Raw genomic sequence first — 23,372 nt, forward strand, 5'->3', positions numbered from 1 at the left:
TTATTTTGGAATTGACACCCGAACACCTCAAACTGAAATCTGATGATGTCATTGATACTTGGGGTGATGCCTGGGAGTAGGCCAACTGCTAGTCTCCCCCCCAAAATAGGGATTCTCCTTAAATATAGGGTACTGTCTTTGATCACTTGAAAGTGCTCATCTAGCTCCCTACCAAACTCTATGACCTTTGGAGGGTCAATTGGTGAACTACCAGTCTGCTCCTAAAAATGGGAACCTCCCTAAAAAATAGGAGACAACCCTCAAACATCTGAAAATGGCCATAGGGTCTTCTGCTATGCTCCATAGGCTCCTAGTGATCTTCGGGTGAACTGTCAGTCACTCCCTAAAAAAGGAGCCCTCCTAAAAATTAGGAAACTGGCTTTGAGCTCTGGAAATGCCTCATATGCCTCCCCAAAATCTCCTTACCCCTCTGAATAGGTCCCCTGTCAACTGTATTAGCGTATGGGAACCCTTGTCGATAGGCTAACCCTACTAGAACACATCTACCTTTGGAAGGGGACATTATATATACATTGTATTTATGTATTGGTAATTCTGATTTTTCTATTTCCTTAACTTCCACAAGAACAAATACAGCACTATTGGCACAGTAGGCTTGGGCATATGAGTGGGAAGGGGATGAAGATTCTTCATTCAAGGAATTTATTGCCAGATTTGAAACAAGTTGATTTGAATTTTTGTGAAAATTGTGTTAATGGAAAACAAGAGTTGGGAAAGAAAAGAAGAGTGAAAAATTAGAGCTTGTGCATTCAGATGGATGGGGGTTGGCTCAGGTATCATCTTTTGATGGCTATTATTATCATGTTACTTTTATAGATGATGCAACTAGGAAAACTTGGGTTTATTTTATTCCCAAAAATTCTGATGTATTTGATACTTTTAAGAAATGGAAAGCTTTGGTTTAGAATGAGACAAGATATAAGTTGAAGTGTCTCAGATTAGATAATGGAGGTGAATATTGCAACAAAGAGTTTGATAGTTACTGTTCATGCCATGGGATTTGTAGACAAAAGTTCCTTGAACACCACAAGAAAATGGTGTGTATGAAAGGATGAATAGAACAATCATGGAGCATGCAAGATCTATTAGATTGCATGCAAGCTTGCCATTATTTTTTTGGGCAAAGGCTATGGATAGTGCTTTTTACTTAATAAATAGAGGACCTTCAAGTTCCTTAGATGGTGGTATTTCAGAGTAGGCATGGATGGGTAAAAAGATAAACTACCCGTTTTTGAAAACTTTTGGTTGTGAAGCGTTTGTCCATATTGACATAGAAAATAGAACAAATATGGACAAAAGCTTCACAACCAGATTGTCATATTTTGGTTATCCTATAAACGATAACCAAAGTGGGAGATTGTTGGTATGTGGTGATTGATCATGCTGCTGGGCTTAAATTTTGGTGACTTTGCTAGCAACATGTGGACCTGATGGCTGTTTTCAGGAGTAACTCCATAAAAGGGGCCAAACACATTTTTGTCATAAATAAAAAGTTTAAATTGTATGAAGTGACTTTTCTGCATCTTAACAGTGGCAACAATTTCTTAGTAGTGGGCAGGTTATAATATAGAAATTAATCAGTTGATGTGTAGAGATAAAAACATACTTAGTGAAAAGAGAGATTCTTCTCAAGGATGCGAGGAGGGAGTGAGAATGTATTGATGGATTACGATGCAGAAAGCAATGTCAACTCAGAAGATGGCAAAAGTAGCTAAGTTGATAGGTAGGGTTCAAGCTAGAGTCTATTTTGGAAAGATGACTGGAAATGTTGATAGAATGAATTTGAATCTGCAGCCCTTCTTTTATACGGACAAAGACATTTGGGGTGAAGTGATAGTGGGATGAGTGAGGACAGTGCATGAAAATGCAATTGATGGGGAGGGTTCAAGCCAGAGCCTAGTTTGGAAAGATGACCAAAAATATTGATAGAATGAATTTAGACCTGCATCCCTTCCTGTATATGGACAAAGACATTTGAGGTGAAGTGATAGTAGGAGGAGTGAGGGTAGTGCAGGAAAATGCAGTTGATGAGAACACTGGCGTGGGATCCAACAGTCATTTGGGTATGCTTCAAAAATGGTTGTTTTCAAAATAAGCACCATAAAAGGGGGCTAAACATATATCGTTTTCATAAATATAATTCAAAATGTAGTGACCATCCTGCATCTTAAAAGCAACAACAAATTCTACCTCTGATATTTATATATCTTAAATTCTAAGTAATGACACTTTGCTTTGAACCTTCGTTAATTTAAGTTTGAAGCATATGCCAGGATTTAGTGGAACTATGTGATCCAATGTACATAATTAGTCTGTTTTAAAGGAGTCACTGCTCTAATTGCGCGGGTTTGGGCGCAATTAGAGCAGTGACTCCTTTAAAACAGACTAATTATGTACATTGCCATGTGCTCCCAAAGGCAGCTTTAATGTGAGTGACTACAATTGTTAAGACTAGTCAACCAAAATTCTCTGATAAGACTATCAAACTATCAATAGATGTACTCAAACTTTATGAATATTTACTTGGTATGCTTTTTAAATCTCCTTCTTGTTGATCCTTGAATTTAGTAGGCAACTGTCGTTATTCAACTGACTTTATCATAGCGTTGCTTTTCTTTCTGGCAATGAAATATATACTTGTTAAAATAAGCAATTCAAAGCATCTTGATGCAAATTGAAACTAGTTAGTCACTGTGGATGGTAATGAATGTGAGCTGTTCCTAACATGTGCAGAATTTGCGGCAAACACTGGATGAGCTAGCTCGAAATGGATTTTCAGTGGTATGTTACATGCTAATGGTTTTCTATTCAAAGAAGTATGTATCAATTAGGGTGGTTTCTATTTTATATTGATTCAACTTGCTTGAAGCAAGATTGTATATTTTCGAGTATTGTATTTTCTGGTAGTGTGCTGTTTATTCTATACAAGTGCTTGTAAATTTAATGTTCTTATATTTGTATTTAAAAATAAATAAATATGTATGTCTGTAGTGCTTAGGTACTCTTTCCGGAGTTCCAATGAAATGTTTATGCTTATCTATTGTTCAGAAATATAATCTCGAGATAGTATGTATGTATCTACGAAAAGTGTAATCAGAAAATAGTTTTATGGTTTACTACTGCTTTATGTTGCAAGGTATTAGATATACTTGTAAGGGGTTTATTTTTTGAGGCTGAAAGGTTTCCTGCAAGCTTGCTGGTATTTTGATTATTATAATTTCTGTTGCATGCAAGCTTGCTAGTGTTTTGATTATTATAATTTCTGTTGCATACTTGATTCTGTACAACTTCTGCTAAAACTAATAGCTTATTTTTTGTAAGTCAAATTAGATATGGTCATCTGTTGTGCATTCATGCTCTTCTCTGAATTCTAATGAAATGCTCATACTTTTTTATTGCTCAAAAATTTCAATCTTTGAGGTCATATATAGCTATATGAAAAGTGCTATTAGGAGAGCTAATAGTTTAATTGTTTATTGCTGCTTAATGGTGCAAGGCTGTCGATATAGTAAGGGACCTATTTTTCGGTGTTTCAAGTTTTTGCAGATATCTGATCTGTTAAGCTTCTTAATGATGGACTTATGTAAAATGAATATTGGTCACATTTGTACGGTAGTGCACACCACTGAAGATGTTTAGAGCACCCTTGGAGAAAACCTATAGTTTTAAGGGACCTATTTTTTCAGTGTCTCATGTTTTTGTAGATATCTAATCTGTTAAGCTTCTTAATGATGGATCTATATAAAATGAATATTGGTCACATTTGTACAGTAGTGCACACCACTGAAGATGTTTAGAGCACCCTTGGAGAAAACCAGGGTTACTAGGTCTCACCCATGTTCTTTGGCTTAATGTTGATAAAGATCTCATTAAAAAATGTTAGAAGATGTGAGTGGTTGCTTTCTTGTTGGGCTTTTCATTGACATTCGGTCCTCTACTGACTCTCTTCTTCCAATTTTTTCATATAACTATGAGGCTTAAAAACCGACCTGGTATCCTTGGTTCAAATCATGGCGATCATGGCTCATATTGAGGCTAAGAAGGAAGCACGAACAATTAATATTAGCTTCAAAGAAAAGCTGTTAAATGTTAGAATCTACAAAACATATAGGAACCCAAAATCTAGTGCAAGAATTAGCTACAATGAAACCGTAAATATAAGTGTTCAAAGGTCAAAATAGGAAATTAGATTTAGTTTTGAGAGTCATGTAAATGCTCAAGAGACACAGATCTGCAATAAGAAAAATAGCATAAAGGAAAGCTCACAATAGTTTAATTAAATAAAGAAAGGAAGGAAAGAGCTACAAGATGTAGCCTCACACTTTCCACGTAGCCTCACACTTCCCACTCTTTCTGAATTTGATGAGTAATAAAAAGACCGAAAAACAAGGGATTGCCATTTAAGTTTCAAAATACAAGTGGACAAGGAAAAAAGAGAATCCCATGAAAGGTGGAGAATGTGTGATCTCATTATCCTATCCTACCTAAGTAATACTAACAGAAACTACCTAAATAAACTTAATAAATAGATGCAATATCACACTTAGGATAGAATATATTCAAGGTGAATAAAATTTCACACCAACACTCCCCCTTAAGTGTAACTTAGGAGGGAAAAGAAATAGGTTTAAGCAGCTAGGTTTGATGAGGTACAAGTATACATAAAGATCTCTGATAAACAAAGAATTAAAAATCAATAGGAAGAAACTCCCACTTAGAAACCAAGAGAGAAGATCCCCCAAAAATAGAGAAAGGAAGGACTAAGTAGCTCAAGCCCCCTCTTTCCAAAGATGAAGCTTCTTGAAGTCCTTGTAAGATCAATTTGTCAACATAGTACAAAGATGAAGCTTCTTGAAGTGATGAAGCTTCTTGAAGTCCTTGCAATATCAATTTGTCAACATAGTAGAGAGAGATTGTGAATGCAAAATGTCCCAAATTGAGTGTTGAAGTAGGTCCCTTTGCAGCAAATGATGCACCTTCCTTTCAGAAGAAAGAAACCTTGTGTTGCAAGTTTGTTGAGTTTTCACTCCAAAGGTGGAATGAAGGGTGGGAAAAAGAAGATCTTTGGAAAATGCTTAAATATCTCCAAGTTAGTGCTCAAATTACAATAAGGAAGTATGAAATGAAGGATAAAGAGCATAAGGGTTTATAAGTACCCTAATTGAATCCAAAGAGAACTCTCTCTCAAGAAGAGAAAGAACCAAAAATGGGTCTCAGAAATGAAGCCGTGTCAGGTATCTATGCGCAAAGCTGGTTCTCTAAATAGAGGCAAAGAGAACTTTCCCAAAAGAGGGAGTACAAAGATGTTGGGAGGTGTTGCTCAATGAAGATGATGCTGCACTATGACAAGTGTTGATGAATCAAATCATGTACCAAATAGGACTTATAATGGCTCTCTTGATTGATGTGAGGACCGAACCAAGATCCAAGTATTCTTGTAGAAGTTGTCAACATGAATGATGATGGAGGTGAATCATAGGTTTCGAGAGCTCTAGGTTGTGTCATCATGCAAGCATTAGTGGTAGAGAGAACACATCCAAAGTAGTATATGCAACTCCATCAGAGTTGTCATCAAAGAGGAGACAAATATCCTTAACAGTGTCATCAAGATTTGGAAGATGAGAGTTCACAAATAGATATGAAATGTTTGGTAAGTAGACACTGCAATAAAGTGGATTTGAGAATCAGTGAATGCCCTTGAAGAAGTGATTTTGAACTTTGATGAAGCAACAAATGGTAGAGGAATGTGTTGCAAGAGGAAAACTATGCTCTCAATGGTGTCATTTAGATCCAAAATGTGGGACTCTATGAACAAAGATTAGCTGTTTGGTAGGAAAATGTCCCAATGAGGTGAATGTAGAAGATGCATATAAACTTGTTGCAAAGAATCATTGGAAGCTTTTGAAGAAGTAACAACATGTACACGAGGAATGTCTTAAATTGTGGGTGGGGTACTATAAGTAGGAGAAGGATCGGTAGAAGTCTCAGTATCATCCACATATGAAAGATTTAATGAGGAGGCATAACAATCAAATGGAGAATGAAGGCCTCCATGCAATGATTAGATGAAGGTACAAGTAGTAAAATTGCATTTACTGTACTCAAGCTGATGCTAAATATTCTTAGAAACAATAAGATGTATTTGTCCATAGACCATGTGATTGTTTTTTAACTATCCAATCTTCTATTTATAGTCATATGGCTCGTAAATGGGTCCAAGGAGATGGGGCATTATTTCATGCACATTGCAGTGATCTTGTATCCCATGTTAGGAAAGGTTTCTGAACCTTGATCCTATTGTTAAGTATATAAAAAAAGCAGTTTTTGAACTATGACACATTAAAACTCAAATTTTGGGCAATAGATCTTGTTTATGTGAAAATAAATTTTTTGGTTTGTTCGACATTGCTTCTAGGGATTTTTGTTGCATAGACCTTTTTCGAGCTCTACCTTTTAAACACTATGCCCTCTTGGGTTGAATGTTATGGCCTTTGGAAGTTGGACCTTCCACATAGGAAATGTAAAAGTGTGCAGGATATAGAAAAGAGTTGTAAGAGGGAGTTACACATGTGGGTTGACAAACATGGTGAAAAAAGCTTGTCATATAAACTTTCTTATGTGGTTACAAATCTGAAAAGATTATCACATCTGAAAATAAATTTGAAATAAGTATGTGATTGCGCCGTTCAACATAAATACAAAATCAGCATACCAAAAGAGACACTGGATTTATGTGGAGAAACCCTTTTGTGAAAAAACTCCATCTAAGAACGAGGGCAAGTATATTATTATTCTTCAAAAGAGAGACTACAACAATAATACACTTCATTTCACTTCAACTAAACTCGGATCTACTTGTAAACCTGGATGAAACTTGTGATAAAAACAATTGTGCCTTGGCTTCAATTTATAGTCAAATGGGAGAGGAAAAACCAGTGATGTTTTTGAAAACAAGGGGCAAAATCCACTTGCAAAAACCCACGCCTTGGAGAATGAATAGCCAATAGACATAATAAAACTCTTCAATTTACTCCTTCTTGGGTGCCAAACTCAAGGCCACTTAGATTGTTGACATTTTGAGTGCTCCATAACTCCTAGTGATTGTTCAGATCCCCAAATGGACACCTTTTCTCTTCCTAAACTTGGGCGCCCAATGCATGAGCCTTCATGTCTCAGTGGACGTGGGAATGAGTGTATTTTGTCCATTTTAATTTATTTTTATCACCTCTCCATGTTCACCTCTTAAAAATGCAAGTATAATTAGCCATAGAGTACAAATATTTAATATTTTTCTCACGTGTCCTAGGAAACAGTTTCCAAGAAACATGGAGACATGTGAATGGCTTAGGAGTGTGTTGACGTGTCTGGAATCACATTGCTGCAAACTCCATACAGCCAACACAGAATAGAATAACCAGCTAAGTATCCTAACCTCTCTTGAGATAAGGAAGTCCCTAATGCTATTTTCTGAGTTTGATCAAAGGGGACAACCTCAAGGTTTCGATTGTCAGGTCTTGACTGCGAGATTTCTCAGTGGTTTGATGTGTTTATGCTGGAAACACAAGGGGGACTTACGGTAAGATAGGTGAGTTCCCTGCAATCTTTATGATCTTTCTTATCAAATGATTTCAGTTGAGTTGATACTGTTTTCAATGGGACTGCAGATTCTTTTGATAAAAAAAGGAAAAAAGAATGGAAGGATAGGGAGAGAGAGATGCATGAAATACAAATTTTAACTAAGATAGCAGATTCATTAAGCAGATAGACACCTCCAAATAACTAGACTAAGCATCACCAGCTACTTAAGCACAATGTTCGCATAAATCTAGTGCGATCTTCAAAGGAAAATAGGATTTTCATATTATCAACTACAACATTAGAACTTTTACATTCATAGTGAGTATTCAATAAACGAACTAAGCATGAAAGGTTCAGATTAACCATGCAGAGAGAAAGGCAATCAGTCGTTCCCCAATGGTGTGAACTGCGAGGATTCTATCGGATGCTTGCTTGAAAATGCTATATAAAGGAAATAAACATAACTGAAAAATTTCTAAATTAGTGAAGAAGGAGACCATGCACTCACAAGGAAATTTGGAAACAGTCTTAACTTTGCATTAAATCCTGTAAATTTCGCCAGAGCTTTTGCAACAATTCAAGAACTTCTTTTAAAATAAGGAAAACCAGTCCCCTTTAAATAGGCTCTAAAATTGGATGAATGGCCTAGATCTAATCTAAACAAGTGGCTCAGATTCATCCATAAAACATGGCTGCCCATACCCATAAATGGGAGGCAAATATCAACAACCACCCCAAAATGAGTAATAACTACCCCCAAAAGGATAATTAAAACTCATCCAAAATTATCCAAAAAGGTGCATTCATAAAGTTTTACATTTTAGTTGACTTGAAAGTCAAATATGACACTTTTGGCCAAAAGTGCACTTTTCAAAATTTAAAAAAGGAAAAAAGTGCATTTTTAGGAAAGCACTTTTTCTTTTCCAGTTTCAAATCCTTTTATTAAAAATTGACTTTCTTCATGCAAATATTCCTGCCAGAGATCTCGACCTGCTGCACGCTCCTCACGACCATACTCCTGGAATCTTATACATAATTGGAAAAGCAGACTGAATGGAGGCATAGGAGGATGGCGAATTTTATATTGCATGCCTTTGAGGTATTAGTCTACCTGCTTCAGACCATCTTGCCAACTGGAACGATTATGCTCAAAGCACAACATGTCCGAGTGGAATTGACCGGCAAAGCCTAGGTCCTTAGTGGAATAAGTGATCTTATTTGTTCCCAATCTTTCCTCCCAGTCTGGCGGTATCACTTCATCGGATTGGTCATTTACCCATCCCGAAACCATTGATCGAAGGATTATCTTGCCAAGTTCCTGCATGGTTTTCAGAATTATTTCGCATGCATTGTGTTCTCTATCGATGATTTCCTTCGCATGATTCTTCATGTTGATAGTCCAGTACCATTCCTTAAGAGTGTTGATGTTATGAGGATCTAGGATGGTGGGTAATGTAGGAATCTGTGCATGGGTCCAGAAAAGAGCGTTCATGAGGGGAAGAGTAGTGGCAGCCACTTCCTGGATGTGGAGGGATTGCCTCTTTACCTCTAATAACTTAACCAAAGTGGTTTCTCGGTGGCGAGCCATTTCCTTCACTTCCTCAAGGATTTGTTCTCCCCTTCTTCTGATGCCTTGTATCCATTCCTTGACGGTCCTTGCGGTGTCCCGTACTCCTTCAAATTTTGTTGTGGTCCTTTGTGCCAATGCTGTCGGGGGAATGTGGGATTCAGAGGCATTGTGTAATGGTCTTAGGAGTTGATCGATGTACCCTTCGGCCTGCTCAGCATGAGTCCGATACATATCCTTCTCAGCTGTTATCTCTTCAAGTTGCCTGAGTATGTTCTGCACTGAATCCTTGAATTCTTCTTTTTCTTGCTCCTTAGTGGCTCGTCCAATGGGGATAGTCGTGATGCTATAATCTGCCAGTGTAATCTGATCTATTGGCTTGTCTACAGGCGGGGCGGCAATGTGGAGAGTACGGTTTCCTTTGCTCATCTTTAGTCATTCTGGAATATGCCTTGGGCTTTTTCTTCCCCTTAGCTTTAGCTTGGTCTATGCGTGAGAATATGTCCTCGAGGTTGATAGGTGGTTTGGTGGCGGCCTTGCGCTGGGCTCTGGCAATTAACTATTCTTGAGGCACTGTTTGGGCTGATGATATGGTTTAAGTTTGCATTCTGTTCTTTGAGGTTTTCAGCTGTCTCATCACAGATTTGCAGCTGTTCTGTTACCGGAGGGGTGGGGGAGGTGCCAAGTTCCTTACTTGCAGCTGAACTTTCTCCCATTTCACTGAACAGTTGTCTGGCGCCTTCGTGTGATGGTTGCTGTTCAGTCCTTTCGAGCTCGCAGGTCTCCTCTACCCTTTGCTCTCCTTCAACGGTAGAGTCATCTTTGGTTGTATTATGGAGTAGCAACTCATGGCGACTCTGTTGCGTGGGTTCATGCACTTCGATCCCTTGAATGGATGGAATCTCTCCTTCCTCTATTTGGTTGGGTTGATTCAATGGCTCTTAGCTCAGCTTCTAGCATGTCGGGCGCGGGAGGATCATTAGTTCCAAACGCATCAATGTCACTTTGAGAAGGCGGAGCAGGTATATAATCTAATTCCACTACATCGTCGGACGAACTGGGGTCCTTTGACGATGAAGTGACCTCTGGTCTTCTTATAGGAATCTTTTCTCTTCTCGTTCTCTTGGACGTCCGAGTCCCTCTGCAAGCCTTAGCCTTCTTTCTCTTCTCAGGTTTCTCGATTTCTTCTCTGGGTGCACTGGACGTTCCCTCATCTTCGGAAGACTAAGAATCGAGGCTACCCATTAGGTGGTAAGTGAATTGGACTCCCTCATGAATTAGCCTCTCAATCTGCTGATGTAACCATTGGTCTGTATATCTTGCTGGGGTTGCCATGACTGCCTCAAAATCAGTGATCGGGTCCTACGACCAATCAACACCTAGCAAAAGATGCCTTACTGCCTCAAATTCTCGGACTTGGAGGCAATTCCCTGAATCTGTGAGTTGATCTGGGACCCGACGATATTCAAAGAGCCGCATTTGCTGCACACTCAGCCTAGAATATTCACGTCTCCGGACTTCGTAGTCATCAAAGCAATTTTTCCAATAGTCTTCAACTGATTCCTTTGCTATGTACCGCCTGCCATAGGCTCTCTTTGCCAGATTATCGTGATCGAAATATTTTCTCGGAAAATGCTCTTGTAGGCCATAAGAGGCCAGCTCTGCGAGGGATTCCTCTGCTAGGGTGGGGGTCTTCAGATGGATGTCTTGGTTGGCTATGATCATGGGGAATGCGAATCCAGCCTGCTTGGTTTCTCTGAGTAAGATGCCGGCCAGACGTGATTGCCTTGCGACCTCCATAAGAACTACTTTGTCGGTTGGGTACCGTGGAAGTCGGAGAGGGGCACCATCAAAGCCCGCTATTCAGATATAGGAGAACCTTGGGAACTGGATGAACCAGGCCCCGTATCTCTGTACTAGAATAGTAGCCTGCTCTAAGAGCCTTATGTGTAATCCTCCCTGCATTAGCCTGACCAGGTGCATTGAGAAGGCGTCATTGACGCGCTCATATTGGCCAACTGCATAAGCTGGGCTGCTCTTTTCCCTCTGAGCTATATCTTGGTAGTGCAGCTGCGGGTAACAATCATAGACCTTTACCTAACCAGGCCCATTCCCGATTTCACCTTTCATTATCAAACCTGTAGACCAAATAAGAGGTCATAGTGAAGTATTTCTTTGTTTCAAGCTCTATCAGTTGAGTGTGGATGTTGTCGCTTATAATCTAGGCCCAGTCGAACTTGGACTTCCTAGCAAAGACTTGCTCTGTGAAATAAAACATCCACTCCTCAAATAGTTGGATTTGGGAAGTCCCATAACTCGGCTGAGTAATGTGACCATATCCCCATGCTCATTATGAAAATCACTTCTTGGGGTCTTTTTCCCAATTCTGGCGCTCGGAAGCCTTCTCTCCTTGTACCACTCTTCGTTGATCAGTGTTTTGCATCTGGCCGGATTCATATCATATGCCCCCTGTGCTTCATCTATATTCGTGGCCGTGGGATTGTTTGGGAAGGGAATGTCGAATGCATCGCCAATGGCCTCGGGAGTGAAGTTGGCGAGAGTCATATTCTCGAGGAGCACTAATCTGGACCCTGTCTGATAATGCCGAGCAGCCTCTACTACTAACACATAGTTCTGTGCTGCTGGAGGAAATCCCGCCACTTGGGCGATGCCACTTTCCACCATCTGTCTAGGCTTGCCATATGCGTTAGGGGAGAAGACCTGATTCCTGAAGTCCTGGATATCAATATGGCCTAGGTCGGTATCACCGATATTGTCCCAGACGCTCTGAACTTTTGACTCCCTCAATCCTCCTCTTTGATACTGGTACTTCACCCTTTCAACTTTGCGTGGGATATTCGATTTGGATGCTCGCGATGTCTCGGCTGTAGCGGGCGTCTTTGATGATTCTACCGCCGATTTAGGCATTTATTTTGCACAGTCGGATGCGGATTACGAGGTGATACAAAAGAAGTAAGGCGGGTTAGATAGAAAATATGCCAGCATTCAAGGATTAATTCAAAATTTAGATTGGAAACAGAGCGACATTTCTAGTTGAAAGCTTGATTGATTTAAACCAAAGTATTCATGAAGCTTTTGATCGCGAATTTATACTTAACACTTTCTGGATTAATTTTCAACAGGGACAAAGCTCGAAAAATTCTCCTAAGTTTGAAAATGCAATTTCTGGTTAAATCTTAGGAGCAAATTCTAATTTTGACTGCTTTGCACAACGTTTTACAAGCAGAAAAAGATGTGAATTTTGAAAATTTAAGCATTTTAATCAGATTTCGCACAGACATCTATTTGATTTTTAAGCATTCTAGATGATCAAGAGAGACAAAGCGTACTTACCTAATGAGAATGGATGGCGAGAAATTGCCCGACTTGTTGCATAAAGACAAATGGACAGTTCTGCAAAATTTTTGGAATTTCAACGGTTATCCTTTAATTCAAATTTTCGCGGTTTGGATTGGAAAAGAATTTGTCTTTTTAAAGTGGTTTTTACCATGGGCAATTGGTAATCTGAACTTGAATATTTGGAATGGTTTGTGTCAGTGTTTTACCTTGAATGCAATTTATACTCTCTGGCTTCCCTTTCAAAATCAAACGCGATCTTCCCTTATGCGAACTTCGGCGGTATGGAGGGGTTTTGCAAATTTCGAATTCCTTATTTGCCCTACGCTTTGCAATTTGAGGATTTATGGCGAACTTCGGAGCTACGACACCGTGATCTTTGGAGGAATGGAGGGGTTTTGCCAATTTCGGAGCATATGGGGTTTTTGCCAAACCTGCCTTCGCTTCTTCACGGCTATCCTCCAGCTTTCGATTTTGGCTCTATGGCGAATTTCGGAGCCTAGAGAGGTTTTACAAATTTAAACCGCGCTTTTAAACCCTAAGTGCGAACTTCGGATGCCCTGGCACACTTGCGATTTTTAAATAACTTCGGATCGCTCACGCCCTTTGGGATTTCGGAGTTTTAACGCCTTTTGGTGACCTCGGAGACTTAACGCCTTTGCGAACTCCGGAGAACTTCGGACCTCAAGGCACATTTCGCGATTTTTAAGTAAACTTCAGAGCTTTGACGTTTTGCCGAATTGGAGTATTTTCAGAGTTTTCAACGCCTTTGGAATTTCGAAGCTTTTCACGTTTTGGCGAATTGGAGTATTTTCGGAGTTTTCAACGCCTTTGGAATTTCAGAGCTTTTCACGTTTTGGCGAATTGGAGGCATTTTCGGACCATTAGCACATTTTTGCAACTCGAAAGAATTTTGGACCTTAAGCCCATTTTTGCAAATTCTTAAAAAACTTCGGACCTTAAGCGCATTTTGCAATTTCGGAGTGTTAGACGTTTTGGCGAATTGGAGTATTTCAACGCTTTTTGCAATTTTAAGACAAATTCGGACCTTAAGGCGTTTTTTGCAACTTATCCAAAATTTCGGACCTTTTGGCATGTTTTGCAACTTTTCAAATTTTCGAATTTCGGCCCCAGGGTTCGAAATTAGATGAAATTAGATTATCAAACTTGTCGTGCTCTCCCTTTCTTTCATGAGCTTTGTCCCAACAAAGGACAAGATCGGAAATGCGAAAGGCCTTTACTTTTGCCCGTCTGTCGAACCAACACTTGACTACTTCTTGGTGTTTGGCAAAATTATTTATAGCGTCGTCTCTTTTTTCATCTAAGTATAACAGCTGGGACAACCTGGCTTCCACAGCGTTATTGATTCCTAGGTATTCGCCCATGAACTGCAAAGTTGGTATTCTCAATTGTATCGGGAAGATGGGGTCAAGACCATATACTAAGTGGTATGGAGAAGTTCCAATGGCGGCCTTGCATCGGGTACGGTCTGCCCAAAGGGCAAATCGGAGCTGGGTGTGCCAATCTCTCGGGTTCTTGTCTAGGAGTCTCTTAATCACACTCAGGAGGTTTTTGTTTGTGGATTCCGCTAAACCATTACCTTGGGGATAGTAATTAGATGAAAATTTTAAAGTGATCCCGTAATTGAAGGCCCAATTTGAAAATTTTAATGATGTGAAAGCAGAACCATTATCACAGACTAGAGCATGAGGACAGCCAAAACATGTAATAATATTCTCCTCTAAAAATTTAATAACAGTATCAGCATTGCATTGTTTCAATGATTGAGCTTCAGACCACCTTGTACAATAATCAGAAGCGGTTAGAATGTACCTGTGTTGCGCAGAGGAGAGTGGGTTGATTGTACCTATGAAGTCGAGCGCCCATTGGCCAAATGGTTTTACCTCTATGACTGGTCGGAGTGGCATAGCTGGGGTTCGCTCCCTTGCTGCGGATACTTGGCACACATGACATTTCTTTACATGTTCGTGGGTGTCTCGGAATAAGGCAGGCCAATAATAGCCTGCCCTGAGGATTTGGTGAGCCGTTGCTAGGCCTGATCCGTGGCCGGTTCCGAACTTGGTATGAAACTGCTCTATAATCTGGCGTGCTTCATCCTCATTTACGCACCTCAGGTAAATGCCCTCATGATTTCTGCGGTATAAGACGGCACCTTGCAGCATGAAACGGCTACTCTTCATCCTTAGTGCCCTTTTCTGCACTGGGTTGAGGTGTGATGGGCATTTCTGATTAAGAAGGTAGAAAATTATGTCATCATACCACCTGTCTGGGGAGACCTGTTCAATCAGATACTGTTGATGTACGATTCCTGAGCATTCAGACGCGAGGGTTTGTGTCAAGGCCTGACCTCGTACTAGCTTCATAGGCTGGATTTCAATGTCATATTCCTGAATGATGGTCACCCATTTGCCTCTCCTTTCGCCTAGCTCATTCTGCATCAATAATGTCTTCACTGCGACATCTGGTACTATGGCATATATCTTACTCCTAAGTATATAATGCCGGAACTTCCTGATGGCTTTGACTAGCGCATAGGCCTGCTTTTCAATGTTTGGGTATCTTAGTTCAGCCTCCTTCAACGGAGTACTCATGAATGCTATCGGGTGCTCACCCTTTTCCTCCTTTCGCTGAGTTAAGATTGCTGCACAGGTGTGCTCGGAGGCAAAGGAATAAATGTAAAACGGCCTTAGGTAGTCAGGGCTTACCAGAACCGGTGCTTGGACGATTGCTTGCTTGATCTCTTCGAACGCCCTTTTGGTTACTGGGGTCCATTCTATCTTGGCGTCCTTTTTCAACATATCGTTGAGAGGGCGAACTATTTCGGCAAACCCAGTTATGAATTTTCTAACAAAATTTATCTTTCCGAAATATGACTTAAGTTCCTTTTTACTTGCAGGGAGATTGATTTGCAGTATGGCCTTGATCCTATCAGGGTCAATTGCTATGCCCTTTTCTGAGATAACATGGCCGAGGAGCTTGCCTTCGGTCACTCCGAACATACATTTCCTTGGATTTAAAGATATCCCGAATCGACGACAGCGCTGGAAAACTTTTCGTAAGTCATTCACATGATCTGCCCTTTGTTTGGAGAAAACGGTCAAGTCGTCCATATAGACGATGATGCAGCGACCTACAAGGTCTTTGAATGCAATGTCCATGGCGCGTTGAAATGTAGCCCCTGCGTTGATCAAACCAAAGGGCATTCTCCGATAAGCGAATATCCCCCACTTAGTGGTAAATGCAGTCTTAAGTCGGTCCTCGTACTCGACCATTACTTGGTTGTACCCAGAGTAACCATCCAGGAAAGACATCATCTGGGATCCGTTGACCGTTTGCAGGACTTCATCAAGGGAGGGCAGCGGGTAGTTATCCTTTTCTGATGCTCTGTTTAGATTACGGAAATCGACACACAGTCTGATTTCCCCACTCTTCTTTCTTACTGGGACTAGATTAGCGACCCAGGTAGAATGTCGTACTGGAAAGACAATGCGAGCAGCCAGCAACTTCTTTACCTCTTGATATATTAATGGTTCGAGGAGGGCATTCACTGGACGCTGTTTCTGCCTGAAAGGTTTTGAATCTGGCTTGAGGGGTATGGTATGAGTTATCACAGATGTATCATAGGTTTTGAGATCCTCATACCCCCAAGCGATGATATCTGGGAATTCCCTCATATTTTTGAGGATTTCGTCTCTTTCTTGGGGCGTGCACACTTTGCCAATCAGCACGTTCTTTTGATTTTCTTGCGTGCCGATATTGATCTTATCACAGGCGCCTCCTTCTGCAGTGCCTTCTTTGCGAGACTTAAGCTGGTCCCAGTCGAAAATTCGTTCTAACTGCACCATACCTTTGGGAATCGTATTTGTTCTGAGATTCAAGACCCCCTCTATGTCAATCTCGGCTTCTTGGGGTTCTCCCTCATCTATAATCTGAGTTGCAAACACATCTGAGCTTGTAATGAAGTTGATGATGTGTTTGTCATCATTGAACACCTGAAAATTAGTAACGTTGTCTGGGATTGATGGAACTGAGGCTAACTCTACTGTAAATTTCTTCAAACTTTGCATTGATAGTGGCTCAAGCGCGCTTGCGGCCTGGGCTAACGAATCAGCGACCTGGTTTTGTGACCTGAATATGGTCTTGATGTTAAAAGCATCAAAGCTTTCCATTATGTCCCATACGCGATTGCGGTAAAGGCTGAGTCTCTTGTCATGGCAGGTGTATTGTCTTCGAACTTGCCTGACTACTACTTCGGAATCTCCGAAACAATGCAGGATCTGGGCTCCCTTTTTAGTGGCTAACAGCAAACTGTGAATTAAAGACTCGTATTCTGCTATATTGTTGGTGCAGTGAAACTGTAGCCTGTAGGAAGCTAAATAGGTTTCACCAGTGGGGCTTATCAGTTCTACCCCTGCTCCAGCCCCTCTCTTGGATTTAGAGCCATCGAACCTTAAGGTCCAAGTCTGATTTGGGCTGGTAACCTTGCTTGCTGCGGTTGCCGGACCTGTAATTTCATACTTTTGCCGCTCAGGGGGTGTGGTGACTTCTGGCCTGAGAGTATGAGTTTGTAGCACCTCTAAATGTCTCTTGTATGCCTGACTCAACGCTGCCCTGCATAGTGAACAAGTTGTTTCTGAATGGGCAGCATTGTGAACTCTGCACCAACTGGTTAGGAGCAAATTCGCAATAGAATCTTGATAGTTAAGCTGGGACGCTGGTCCTTCACATTTGCAAAAGAATTCCCTGAGGCTGCCGAATAACTCACCTTCTTCTGGCGATGGGGCCTCCTTATCATAACTCTCTGCAATCTGTCCGAAATTTTGGACTGGGTTTGAGCATTGTACCAATAAGACTTCGTTCATTGACCCGACGTCTGCCCTATATGTGCCCAGGTCTGATTCTAAGAATAGGGTTTCATTAGCCTGATTATATTCCGTAATCATCAGCTTGAGCCGAGGTTCGGATTCAATCCGGATCTGATTTGCTACCCCTCTCCATGGTAGCCACATATGGGTGAAACTAGAATGCAGCCAGCCGTTCAGGACGCGGGTCCAATCTCGGCTGAGTAGCATGCCATAGGCCCCCGGGATGTCCACCACCTGAATATCGATGTACATCTGAATACGTGGGTCAGCTGTTAGTTGCATGTGTATGTTGTTTAGCTCGCCCACTACAGTTACTTCGGATTTGTCCAACTGGGTAACCTTTCGGTTAGTCTTGGTGGGGGTCAGGCCTAAAGCACTACATACTGACAAGGGCATAACATTTGCTGAAGCTCCCGAGTCAATGAGGCAATTGTGCAAGTTCTTACCAAAGATTCGGAGAGTTAATAGAAAAGGGGGGGGTTCTAGCTTTTCGGTGAACAAGCTTATTGTAGGCTCCGATGGTAAGGTATCATTGTTCATAATTGAGATATCCTGAGTCCTTTCCCGTGTATGTGCTCCAAAGCCAGCCTCCATAGGTTGATCATTTTGGAACTCAGGTGGTGCAGCATAATTCACTGTTGCACCCCTGGGAGTTGTTGGTCCTCTCACCTCACCACTGATCTTCTGGGGTTGTCCTTGTACCATTCTCTGTCCGGAGTGATCGTCCATCCCTTTGGGCTGAGTCGGTGTGGGTTCCTTAAGACTATTCAAGACCATGTCCCTGACTTCGGAGACTTTCATTAGTTCAAAAAGGGGTAAGTTGACTTTCATCCTTTTGAATTCGTCTGCCACCAATTGGCCTAGCTTAGCAATCTCTATATTGCTGGACGACCTATCACTGGAGCCTGGATTTGTGACAGTAATTGGTTGGTTCTGCGGAACGAGCATTCTTGGCTGGGGGGGGACCTTCTGGGACTGCCCTTGGCTTGCATACTGTTGTGATGCCTTTGGATAACTTGGGTTATTAGTAGCATTCTGATTGGGAGGGACCTGGATGTCCTTGGGAGGTGTGGAAGTGGTGTAGGGGCTGCTGTTGCTGTTCTGGTTGTTATTGTTGTAATACCCCCGATTTGCGCGCTGGTACTGCTGAAATGCATTTACATCGACGGGCTGATTCGGGTCGGCCACCTCATTTTCATCCTGATTGGGGAAGAAAAATGGGGGAATGTAGGTTTCTAGAACAAGCGCAGTGTCATACCTTGGTGACGGCACTATTTCAAATCCAGAGGGAGGGAGCACTGGTTGAGGTATTGTGTTTTCCACCTCCCGCTGGAATATGCTGGCGGCAACCTGAAATTTGTCGCATTGTAACTCTGAGTGCTGGTTAGTGTTGTGTAACCTGCACCAGTTAGAAAGTGCTGCTTCTGCCAAAAATACCGTATCCGTTGGCCTGTTTTCTGATGCTGGCGGATTGTCGAGCGGAGTAGGCACTCCTCCGTTGTTGGGACGGGTGTTCCATGTCCTTGCGGGTCTCTGATATCCTTGATTCTGGTATTGGCCCTGGTGTTGGTTCCTCTGATTACTTTGTAACTGATTATTCTGATTTCGCAGATGAGTAACTTCAGAGGACAGCCTTTTCATTTGGTCAGTCAGTTCCCGCATCTCATCCTTCTCCTCTTGGGTTCTTGATGACACAGTGGTATTTTGCAGATAGATGGGCTGCTTAGGAAGGATTTGGGATATAGGTGGTCCTGGATGAAGTACCAGTTGGCTGGTGAGCTGCTGAGGCTGATATGCCGGTTGTGGGATTGGGTTTAAAATGGGCGTTTGGTGGGCCAAGGCCTGACTGATTCCCTGGAGTTGGCTGGACGCAGCAGGGGGTCCTAATTGCATCAAGGGCCCGACGATATTTTGGCCTAGCCCCTTACTAATTTCCATAGCCTTAGCATAGGCCTCAGTCAGTGTAGTCGGCGCAGGATGTGATTGTCGGACGAACATGGCTGTTAAATAATCCAGCGCTGAATAGTAGATTTCTCTTGCCGAAGCGTCACTCACCACATACGGATCCTGCAATCGAGTGAAGGCCTTATGGAACCTGTTGTTGAAAGAACTTATAGGCTCGTGTTCTTGTCTCTTGACTTCCACAAATTGCCTGTACAGCTCCGTGGGGGTTATAGGGATGCCATATTTTCCTGTGAAGGCTGTCTTCAACTTTTCCCAAGAGTCGATAGAAGATACTGGTAAATGTATGAACCAGTAAAATGCGTCTTCACCCAATGAATAAGGAAAAAGCCTGCATGCAACATCCGCGTATTCAATTCGCCTATTGCGCAACGCATCCTCAAATATTTTGATATGCTCTTCCGCTGTCCTGTTTGGGTCATTTGGATGAAAAACGGAACAGAATCTGTCCGGGCTCTTGGGCATATCATGGTAAGCTGGGAAAATTAGCGGTGACGGGTTGTCTACCAACCATGTGGCACCATTTGGAGCAGGTGGATTGTGGGCCATCTGTGGCTGAGTTATCTGTGTTGTGATAGGAACTGGATTTGTAACCACTGGAACCGTAAAAACTGAACTCCCTGGAACGGCGAACTGCTGATTCGCGGAGCTGAACTCACTGGGGTCTGAAGGCTGGCGATAACCCCTGCGTCTGTAGAACTGAAAACTAGTAAATCTCTCCCGTTCTGGGCTTGATTTTTGGACTCTTTCGAATCTTTCAGGAGAAAAAGACCCAATTCGTTCCAGCGTGAGTTGTCTTGGGAGTTGATCTGGTGGATGTGGTATGGATCCTTCTCTGGCTGAGGAGGGTATGATCTTCCTCTGACTTCCAAGCCAGGGAGTGTAACTAATCCGCAATGTATGACTGATTCAGCCCCTGATCTGGCTGTTCAAGGGAAGGTTACGTGAGTATTCACAGGGCAACACCATGCTGCATCTTGAGCTGCCTTCCTAGTACCTATTGTACGCAAGAAAGGGTAAAAGCTGATTCTGCGTCTTCCTTTCTGAGAGTAGTCTGATATGATCTTTGAGCTAGACTGCTCAGAAGGCCCTCCTTCTAGCGCCAATTCTGTTGACGCGGATGAAATCGCATCGCTGCAAACTCCATACGGCCAACGCAGAATAGAATGAACTCACTGAGTATCCTACCCTCTCTTGAAATAAGGGAATCCCTAATGCTATTTTCTACGATTTGATCAATGGGGATAACCTCAAGGTTTCTTTTGTCAGGTCTTGACTGCGGGATCTCTCAGTGGCTTGATGTGTTTTTGCTGGAAACACAAGGGGACTTACGTTTGATTGGCAATTCCATGTACGAATTCCCAAGGACCTTTTACGGTTTTCTTTCAGGTGGTGTTGGTTAATTTGAAGCTGATTTAGCAGGACTGCAGATTTCTAAAAAAGGGAGATAAAATTGGGAGGAAAGAAAGGAAGGGTAGGGAGAAAGAGAACTGTAAATGTTAACTAGGACAACAGATTTACCCAAGCAGACAGACACCTCTAGGAAACCAAATTAAGCATCATCAGTCATTCAGACACAATGTTTGCATAAACTTAGTGCAATCTTCAAAGGAGAAACCAGATTTTCATATTACCAAATACAATATTAGAACTTCTACATTCATGATATATATATATTTGATAATCGAACTGAATCATAAAATAGCCCAGATTAACCATGCAGAAAGGAAAAAAAGCAATCAGCTATCCTCTAATGGTATGGACTGTGAAGGTTCTGTCAGATGCTTGGTAAGAACTGCTGTGCAAAATGAACAGACATAATTTAAAAGCTTTCTAATTTAAATGAAGAAGGAGACCATGCACTCACAAGGAAACTTGAAGGTAATTTTAATCCATTGTATTAATTCCTGCAAAATTTCTTCAGAGCTTTCGCAACAATTCAAGAACTTCCTCCTTTTTTGAGGGAAAACCAGTCCCCTTAAATAGGTTTCCAAAAATGGATGAACGACCAAGATCTAATCTAGACAAGTGGCCCAGATTCATCCTTACAAAAGAGGGACCCACACTCATAAATAGGGGGATAAATATCTACAACTACCCCAAAAGGGAGCAATAACTACCAAAGGATAATTACAACTTTTGAGATAATCCAAAAAAAAAAGGGAGGTGCACAAAAAACTTTACAATATGTTGACCAAAAGTCAACTGTCACCTTTTGGGACAAAAGTGCACCTTTTAAGGCTTGGAGAGAAAAAGGCATTTTTGAGAAACTACTTTCTCTATTCTGGTTTCACATTCCTTTTGTAGAAACTGGTCTTCGCCATGCAGGTATTCTCGCCATAAATCACGACCTGCTGCTCGTTCCTCGCGGACATATTCCTGAAACTTGATGCATAATTGGAAGAGGGGATTAAAAGGTGGCATGGGAGGGTGGCGAATTTTGTACTGCATGCCTTCGAGATACTGGTCCACGTGCCTTAAACCGTCCTTCCAGCTGGAGCGATTACGCTCGAAGCACAATATGTCTGAATGGAACTGACCAGCAAAACTCAAGTCTTCAATGGAATAAGAAACCTTATCTGCTCCCAACCTTTCCTCCCAATCCGGCCGGATTACACTGTCGGATAGGTCATTTATCCACCCCGAAACCATTGATCGGAGGATGGTCTTGCCTAGTTCTTGCATGTTCCCCAGAATTGCCTCACATGCGTCATTTTCTTTGTCAATAATTTCCTGGGCGTCGTTCTTCATGGTGACGGTCCAGTACCATTCCTTGAGAACACTGATGCTATGGGGATCCAGGATGTCAGGCAGTGTGGGAATTTGTGTATGTGTCCAGAAAAGAGCTCTTAGGAGGGGAAGGGTAGAGGCCGCTACTTCATGCATGTGAAGGGATTCCCTCTTTACTTCCAACAGCCTGACTAGAGTGAGCTCTCGATGGAGAGCCATTTCCTTTACTTCTTTGAGGATCTGTTCTCCCTTTTTCTTGATATCCTGCACCCATTCCTTAACGGCCTTTGCGGTATCCCGAATTCCTTCAAATTCAGTCGTGGTCCTTTGCGCCAATGCCATTGGGGGAATATGGGATTCAGAGGGGTTGTGTAGTGGCCGCAGGAGCTTATCGATGTATCCCTCGGCTTGTTCAACACGGGCCCGATACATATCCTTTTCGGTAGTGATTTCCTCGAGTTGTCTGAGTATGTTCTGCACTGAGTCCTTAAATTCCTCCTTTTCTTGCTCTTTTGTAGCTCGTCCGATGGGGACAGTCGTGATGCTATAATCTGCCAGTGTTATTTGATCTGCTGGCTTGTTCGCGGGCAGGGTGGCAATATGAAGAGTGCGGTTCCTTTGCTCATCTTTGGTTATCTTAGAGTATGTTCTTGGTTTCTTCTTCCCTTTCGCTTTTGCTTGATCCATTCGTGAGAAGATGTCCTCTAGATCGATGGGTGCCTTGGTGGCGGCCCTGCGCTGAGCTCTGGCGATCAGCCACTCTTGAGGCACTGTCTGGGTTGAGGATGGGGTTAAGTTAGCACCTTGTTCTCCCATGCTTTCAACCGGCTGATCATAAATTAGCAGCTGTCCCGCCATCGGAGGGGTGGAAGAAGGAGGAAGCTCCTTGTTTGCATCCGAGTTCTCCCCTATCTCATTGAATAATTGTCTGACATCTTCCTGTGATGGTGGCTCCTTGGTTCCCTCGAGCTCATGGATCTCGTCTGTTCTTTGTTCCCCTTCGACAGTTGAGTCGTCCTTGGCTGCATGGAGGAGTAGCAATTCGTGGCGGCTCTGCTGGGTCGGTTCATGTACTTCGATCCCCTGGGTGGATGGGATTTCTCCTTCCTCTATTTGGTCACCCGGCTTAGTCGGATTGGGGCCCTTTTGCTCGGTGTCTGGCATATCTGGAGCAGGAGGATCATTGGCTTGGAATGCCTCTATGTCGCTCTGGGAAGGCGGAGCAGGTATGCAATCCAAATCTATGGCGTCGTCGGACGAACTGGGGTCCC

The 23,372-nt window shown here is 42.2% G+C and overlaps 1 protein-coding gene across 1 annotated transcript in view; it reads left to right on the forward strand.

Annotated features, from left to right (window-relative positions):
• Nucleotides 1-23,372, forward strand: part of LOC131072706 (DNA mismatch repair protein MSH1, mitochondrial) — a 307,935-nt gene that overhangs the window by 50,419 nt on the left and 234,144 nt on the right. Inside the window, exon 6 of the mRNA XM_058008946.2 lies at nucleotides 2,755-2,802. Within this exon, the coding sequence (XP_057864929.2) occupies nucleotides 2,755-2,802 (48 nt within the window). The remainder of the gene's footprint in view (nucleotides 1-2,754; nucleotides 2,803-23,372) is intronic.

The sequence above is a fragment of the Cryptomeria japonica genome, chromosome 5 (assembly GCF_030272615.1).
Source record: "Cryptomeria japonica chromosome 5, Sugi_1.0, whole genome shotgun sequence".
Classification (NCBI taxonomy): Eukaryota; Viridiplantae; Streptophyta; class Pinopsida; order Cupressales; family Cupressaceae; genus Cryptomeria; species Cryptomeria japonica.